Below are 8,377 nucleotides of genomic sequence, written 5' to 3' on the forward strand. Positions count from 1 at the left end.
CACTGGGCTGTTTTACAACTCGGAAGACCTAGTGCAGAGTTTTTAATCCATTCCAAGACTTGTAGCACAGGAACATGTGCCGATATCTGTGTTTGCATAACGCTCTTTCTCTGAATATGTCTATTCTCCTGTTTCATACCGTGAAATATACTTCAGTTTTTCTACCAGGTGTGCAAAATATCCGTGACAGGCCAGCATTGGGCACTGAATACTCACTGATGCAATTCTTACAAAGCATCCTTCCGTGGACCTGCGCGTTGAAAGATGTATGCACACTGAGCCGCAGTGAAGCACCGCGTCAAACCCAGCACGGGGCCTGTGTGAGGTGAGTGTTTGCGTCCCTTTAGTTCTGATCCTTTGGCCCTCGTACCAGCCTTTTGAATCCTTCCCAGCAGATCACAAAGTTCAAAGCAAAGGACAGCTGTCTCTATGTGTGAAAGTGCAAAGAATTAGTTTTGGCCCACAGCTTGGGACCAAAGTAAAAATGATTGTAATTTGGGGCCCAGCTCTCTCTGAACCTCTCCTGCTGTATCCAAGCATTTGTTATAAGCATCCTTGTGCTAGATGAGGAATGCTGGGATCCTGCGTCCCAGGAAGCCTGCCTCTCCGTTGTGTTCTGTTCTGTGGGGAAGAAGCCCACATGTTTATCTTCAACCACCTGTTGTCTGTTTTTGCCAGAAATCAGACGTCTGACAGCTGTCGGGAAGGGACTGAAGAGAGTCATCCCAGGGACACCTTCGTCCAGATTGCACGTGGTACCGACGTGAGGAGTAGTCCTCCCGGCTGGAGCCTGTTGAGAACGCGTGTGGGAGAGACAGGCTATGAGTGCGGCAGATGCGGAAAATATCTGTGTTCCTTTGCATCCTTTTGGATGCACGTGGTCGAAGAGAAGCATGTGTGTGTAGCAGAGTCTGACAGCAATCCTTATCGTTCTCCTGTACATTTCCATCATGCCTTTCACCCTAGAAGTGAACCTGATGCGTGCAAGGAGTATGGAAAACTCCTTCCTTCTTGCTCAGCCTTCACAGACACATGCGGCCTCACGCTGCTGCCTCCGAGACATCCTTCTGCAGAGAGGACGTACGTGTGCACCGAGTGCGGAAAATCCTTCCTGAACTGTTCCCGCCTGCGGAGACACGCCAGCGTTCACATGAGCGTGAAACCCTTCGCGTGTCACGACTGCGGTAAAACCTTTCGCGACGACAAGAGCCTCGTGACACACAGGAAAATCCACACAGGAGAGACGCCCTACCGCTGTCAGGACTGCGGCAAGTTCTTCCTCTACCTGTCCTCCCTGAGAAAGCACGCAAGCGTGCACACCAGCGTGAAACCGTACGCTTGTGGGGAGTGTGGCAAAACCTTCCGTGACAATAGCACGCTCGGCAGGCACCGAAAAGTCCACAGCAAAGACCAAGCTGCCTCGAAGGGATGTGCGAGCCCTCTTGAGGACACTGCCAGCCTCCCTTGCAAGGAGCCCCTTGGCACGGTCAAGAGCCAGTACGAGTGCAAGGACTGTGGCAAAAGCTTTCTGCTGCCCTATCGCTTGAACATCCACGCGCGCATCCACACGGGAGAGAGGCCTTACGCGTGTCCCGAGTGCGGCAAGACCTTCAGGCAGTCAGGGGCGCTGATGTTACACGCCAGGACGCACACGGGCGAGAGGCCCTACGTGTGCCAGGAGTGCGGCAAATCCTTCAAGCAGTCGGGCGCCCTGATGCTGCACACGCGCATCCACACGGGAGAGAGACCCTACGAGTGCAAAGAGTGCGGCAAGTCCTTCACGCAGTCCGGGGCGTTCACCTTGCACACGCGCCTGCACACGGGCGAGCGGCCCTACGTGTGTCAGGACTGCGGGCGAGCTTTCCGCGTGCGAAGCGCCCTCCTGACGCACAGCACCCTGCACACGGGGGAGACGCCTTACCGCTGTCAGGACTGCGGCAAGACCTTCAGGGAGGCGGGCACCTTCACCTTACACAGGCGGCTGCACACGGGGGAGAAACCTTACCAGTGTCAGGAGTGCGGCAAGCGTTTCCCCCAGTACGGGCACCTCAACAGGCACACCAAGATCCACACGGGAGAGAAACCCTACGAGTGTCAGGATTGTGGCAGAACCTTCAGGCAGTCGAGCGCCTTCACCTTGCACAGACGCATCCACACGGGAGAGAGGCCGTACGAGTGCAAAGAGTGCGGCAAGACCTTCCGACAGCCCAGCACCTTCACCTTGCACACGAGGCTGCACACCGGCGACAGGCCTTACGCCTGCGACGACTGCGGCAAATCCTTCTGTGTCCGCAGCAACCTCCTGACGCACCGCCGGATCCACACGGGAGAGAGGCCCTACCAGTGCAAGGAGTGCGGCAAAACCTTCAGGCAGTCCGGCACCTTCACCTTGCACACGAAGCTGCACACGGGCGAGAGGCCCTACGCGTGTGACCACTGTGGGAAGACGTTCTCTTTCCGCAGCAACCTCACGGCACACAAGAGAATCCACACGAGAGCAAGACCGTACGATGCCAGTGGCCTGGACAAGACCTGCTGTGACCACAGCCTCCTGGGACCTAGCAGCATCCGTGCCGAAGAGCCCTCCTATGGAGTGCTGGTCAACCTTGTGTGATGCCAAAGGCCTCCCCTGATGGACAGAAATACAGGAAACAGAGACACACAGACAGAGAGAGAAAGGAGAGAGAAACACAGTCAGACAGACAGGAGAGAGAGAGACAGACCGAGACCTCCCTTCTGTAAGCACTGTTGGCAAACTCCCTCTGTACGTTGCCTCTCTGCAGTTAGGAGAATTCACACAGGAGAGAGAGCTTACGGATATAAAAACATGGTCAACGTTCCCCTGCTTACTGCCCCAGATAGACAAGCGTTCTCACAGCCAGGAGCCCTTACAAAGGGGAGAAAGCTCTTCCAGCAACAATCAGGAAACTTAGTGCACGTAACTATTCACCCAGGAGAAGAGAGAACTGGACGGACGTCAGGAACGGAGGGAAAGCTTTTGGGGTTCCCTGGTAAAGGAACTGGAGAACATGCAAGAGTTCACCCCAGATTGGACTGTGAGGCAAGCTTTTCACAATCAAGACATGCAAGGCACAGCAGGGACCTTTTAGCAATGTCAGCAGTTTAGCTGATTTCGTTTCTCAGCTATCACGGGACCTATTTGAAGTGATGTTGGAGGCAGGTGGAATGAATGCCAGGAAAATAGCCATGTCTTCAGTCCCTGCTTCACCCACGCTGGGCACCTTCGAAATCCCTCTCGACTGTTAGATGACGGAGAAAACTAGGAAACAATTCGTCTTCCTAACCATGTTCCACAGAAAACCCATTGTTCTTTCTTGGAGATTCAAATACTTACTGAGATTTTTTTATATTTGTAGTGAAACTGGGACTCTTTTCATTTTTAATTTTTTTTTGTTGTTGTTGTTGTTGCATCTCTTTTTGCTCCATTTGGATAAATTGAGTACGTGCATTTGCACACTGTGAGATTTCACAATACATTTTCATTGTTTTCTCTACACCCAGTTAAAATATTTCTTTCCTGAAGTGATGGAAGTGTTTAGTGTTAAGAATAAAGTTGCAAAAAAATCCAAACAAACAAACAAAAAATAAAGCTGCAGAAAATATGACAGTGCCTTTTTTAAAAAAAACTTTGCAATTGCTAATGTTCATACACTTGAAAAGTATCTTATTTTGTGTACGAGGTTTGAGGGGCTTGGTTTTTTCAGGGTGATCCTTTGCGAACGGACAGATATTCTGCTTTGCGTTATCTATTGACACAGCAACTCAGACGGGGGTCAGTGCGTCCATTATCTGTGAATATCGTGCCTACACTCAGACCAAAAATCATCAAAATCTGCTGTTAATGACATGGAGGAGAGACATTTAGTTTGTTGACTGCTGTCTGTCATGTGGCCAGCAGATCCCAGCAGAAGAGCTGTTATCCACCTTCAACAAGAAAAGCAGGTCTAGCTTCCATCAAACTCAGGGTTCCGCTTTACAGGATGATATCTCAGCCTCTTGTTATTAGATGATGTCATTTCTGGGACACGGGAGCCCCTTTTTTCATACGCTGTGTCAATCCCACTGAGAAGCACACGTGCAAAACGCATTCTTTTTTCTCTCAGAGATGAAGTGGCTTTGACATCTCTGTGTTACAGATGTGACTCTGTTAGGTTTCTTAAGCTGTGTCCTGTAGCTTGGACCTTCCCAAACTGGCTGGTTGACACGTTTCTGACACTTCTCAGATGAAAAGCAAACTCATTACCTTTGAGTAGAAGCAGGTCGTCTTCTTCTTCCTCTTCCTCTTCCTCCTCCTCCTCTCCTCCTGTTCTTCTCCTCTTCTCTTCTTCTTCTTTTTCTTCTTTTCTTCATTATTATTAGTTAAATCTGAACTAATTCATCCTGTAACAGATCCTTGACCCTTTGCCCCTACGGTGTCAGGGCTGCAATTATTTACAGACCCAGATTTGCACACTTATTTCTCACACAACAAGCAGCCCTTGAGTTTTTATCTCCAGTTTTTCACGTAGCAGTCAAATGCTTTTACTCTTATGTTATCAGGACTCCTATTTGAAATATTCTAAGAAGTCCCCTCTGAGTTTATCCTACTTCTTCCCACCCCCCCCAAGCTGACCTTTAAAACACTGGTGAGATGACAGACATTTTCTCATCTCCATCGGTTTACCAAGGAAGCTTCCCCTCGCCAGAACAGAAGGTGTGACCTCTGTTAAGGTTCTGGGGAATGGAAAATGATAGATGACCTCGAGCTGGTGTAAATGCCATTGACTGACTGCCACCTTCAAGGTGAGATGTTGGACATCAGTCTCCCTATACCTGAAATGTCAGCTGAAAACAAAGCTCTGGACTGTGGGCTACCCTGACCGTGACTTTGACCAAGATCGACACCTTGGGGGGTTCAGTTTTCATCAGTGATCATCTTAGATTACTCTCCTCTTTTGCAATTAACTGCCCTGAAAACCAACAAGGACGGTGCCGACTAAATGGTACTCAAAACCAGGAATATTGAGTGGCTCAGTAGAGCCTCTGTGAGGGCTTAAAACACCAGCATTTCTCTTTCAAGGATCTCTGGTGCTATCTTCTGTATGGAGTTATTTCCACTCTAAAAACAAAGGCATCAGTCAGCTCTGTCTGCTGGGAACCACACATGGCCTCCAGAGATACAGACAGACACATGGACGAGACAATGTCCTGTGTCATTGTTATCTGCATTTTCTCCAATGACTAGTGACAGGGAATTTTGTAACACATTGGCGTAGCACTGAAACTCCCAGATCACACCACCAGAGGCCTAACGTATTAATTTATAATTTAGGTAAATACAGACATGGAATGAATGAATGTTATAGTGGCCAGATCATCTATAGGGAGCTCTGGTGGCCTATTGGCATGAAGCGACACTGCAGTAATCAAGGCACAGGGTTCGAGGTCACCAGCTGCCTTGCAGGGAAAAGAATGGCTTGTTTCCTTCCTAGCAATTAACTGCCCCTAAAAACCCACCAGAGGGTCAGTTACGTGCTGGTTCTGACTCGACGATACACACACACAAAAAACCACCAAGATTTTGTTAAAAAAATCTGTTAATTCCACAATTTTATTTAAAAATTAGAAATAAAAGAACTTTGTTCCTAGGGTTTAACTTTAAAAAAAAAATCTTTAAAAAATTAAAGAACTCTACTTACATAAAAAATCATACAACTTGTATCTTGTTGGTAGTTTCTTAAAAGAGAGAATGTGATCTTTCACCAGGCTTCTCACTATACAACACTGAATTATAAATCTTTTAAATTTATTCCCCGATGTTGTCTTCCTACCACCTTGCTGAAGCACACCACAGTGTCTGTAGTAAGACACGTTGGTGGGTCTAGGTTGCATCATTTCCATCAGTCATAAGAACGTGCCCATAATTTTTTGTCTCTTGACTTTTTTGCTTTGTGAAAGAACTGTGATCAGATAATACTTTTGGCAGCACTATAGATAGAATTAATCTGGATTCTTACAAAGGACTTTGACTGAGTTCATTAGCTGTTTATTCCACCATTCAGTTCCCTAACAGTGGCTGTATCAACTAATTGTGCTCCAGAAACGTCTTTCAATATTTTGCAAAGGGTGAGTCTTTGAAGGAAAAAAAAAAGAGTATTTTTGTTCTTCAATCCCCAGGAAACTATGCAGCAGAAATCCCACACTGTATATATTTTCTCTCACACAGAAATAATATAAATTAAGAGTTTAGCTTCATAGAGAAATTAACAGGAAACACCATGACAGGTTGTTTGATTCATCTTGTGTAATGTCTCATTGCTTGAAGTTCAGGTGTGTTCTTTTAAAAAATGTGATGTCACAGTACCACTGTGGTATTGAATTTATTGTATGACATAATCAAATTTTTTTTTTCAGCTGTTAGAAAACCAATTTATTAGTGTTGGTAACAAGTATAACTTAGTAACTTGCTGATTTGGAATAATGGAATTTCCAAAATACATTGAAATATGTATAATGGATAGAACAAAGCATTTGTATAATAATAGTAATTATTTTATGAAATATCAATATTATTGACATATTTAAATTTTATGATAATTCAGTTAATTGTGTGAAAGAGGTGAGTAAATACTTTTTTTTAAAAATTTAGGTTATTTTCCATTTCAATGAACATCTACAGAGATTTTGGAATTCCATTCATTCATTGTTGCACCCTTCTCCCCACACAAACCCCTCCCCCCCCCCGTTTGCTCCTCTCCTTGAAAAGCAAAAGAAAAACTCCCTCATTGACATAATCAAATTTAAATGTATACCTCGTTGAAATTGTCATTTTTCAAAGAGTTGATCGAGTTCTCTGGGAGCCTAGTGGTAAAAGGAGCTGTACTGGTAGACACAGTAGCTTCGAATACACAAGCAAGTAAACTCAGTCCTGCCCTAGTGTAGGGATTTTTGTTACCCAAAGGGAGTTCAACAACAATGTGATACGATGGTATAAAAACATGTATATATCATCTATAGATCAAGTAGAGAAATACATCTACTTGTGTGCTATCCTGATGGAAAGGTTTGGAAGGTAAGAAGATAACTAATTTCGAACTTTTAAATAAAAAATTCATAAAAGAGCTGACACTGACCATAAAGTTTCTCTATTTCTCTACTGGTAGTCATTACTGTGCTAGGAGTGGATGAAAACTTTTGGCTAGGTGTGAATAAATAGGAATTTATTGTAGAAAAAAATATTGAGGTTCCCAGCTGCCTTAATTTTGGACACGTCTTGAAAATTATCAACAGCTGTGGGATCAATATAAGACAGTGCTTTCCACAGCGTTAGGAGAGGGGTTAGGACATCAACACAGGAGCCACACTGGGACTGGTCGACTGAGCCCAAGCTTGCTGGAGGTTGAAAAATTGTCTGGACTTTGAAATCATAGACTGTGGACTAAACAATGCAGCCTGGGACATGAGTGACCAGTTTCTGCACAACTGGCCTACATACAGTCATGTGACTCAAGGGGACCTTCTAGCAAACCACTGAACGCAAGTTAAGTGGATGAGCTGTTGATGTTAAACATCATGGATTTACAAAGCAGCTTAAGCATTTTGGACTAGGTTGCCTCAAGACGTCTTTTAACTGGTCTGCTACTAATCTTAGCAGAAGATATAGAACAGTAGAAATTAGGAGTAGAAATGTTTTATTTCTCTTTGACATGGGAAATAGGGTGACAGAGTCAGTAGGTGATGTTAAATGCAAAGGCTGTCCATCTTCAGTGAGCACAGGAGAACAAGGTAGTCTGAGATCTCTGGAAGTCTCAAGCTAGTCTCAAATCATAGAATCACTGAAGTCTCCTTTGACTCAAGTTTCATAGTTTGCTGCCTGTTGAATTTCAGGTCTGTCTTTGCCCTGGAGTAAACCACAGATTGAAATACCCCCCTCCCCGTTTCTTTTCCCCCCTCCCTAAGTACTGAGAATCTTGGAGAGGAGTGATTTTCACAAAGATTCTTACTAACCTTGCACTGTGTTTGGGAATAACACAGGCTCTAAAAGTTGGATATTCAGGATGTGTGAAGGTTCATCGACCTCTCAACTTCATGCAGACCATTTTAAGAATGAGCCTTTTGGGGTGTTATACACACACACACACACACACACACACACGCAGAGTTAACATTTCTTGCACATTGTTTACATTGTCACTGTTTATAGACATACCTGAGAAAGACAGGAAAACATTAGAAACATACTCTGTTTTGGTTTTTTTTATTAATGTCAGTGAAAATGTACAGAGACTTTGGGATTTAGAAAAGACTCTGGCATCTGGCATATCATTGTTGATGTCAGATGGATCCTGGCTGAAAGTAAACCAGAAAAATGTCTATT

General features: G+C 45.1%; 1 protein-coding gene across 1 annotated transcript; it reads left to right on the top strand.

Annotated features, from left to right (window-relative positions):
- Nucleotides 1-640: 640 nt before the first annotated feature.
- On the top strand, nt 641-2,614 carry LOC102846114 (zinc finger protein 91-like). The gene is made up of 3 exons (XM_006902845.1): nt 641-755; nt 1,020-1,414; nt 1,499-2,614. Exons 1-3 carry the CDS (start codon nt 641-643, stop codon nt 2,612-2,614), a joined length of 1,626 nt encoding a protein of 541 aa, XP_006902907.1.
- Nucleotides 2,615-8,377: the final 5,763 nt, after the last annotated feature.

This window comes from Elephantulus edwardii, unplaced genomic scaffold (assembly GCF_000299155.1).
Source record: "Elephantulus edwardii isolate Elephantulus edwardi_28Jun2011 unplaced genomic scaffold, EleEdw1.0 scaffold00462, whole genome shotgun sequence".
Classification (NCBI taxonomy): domain Eukaryota; kingdom Metazoa; phylum Chordata; class Mammalia; order Macroscelidea; family Macroscelididae; genus Elephantulus; species Elephantulus edwardii.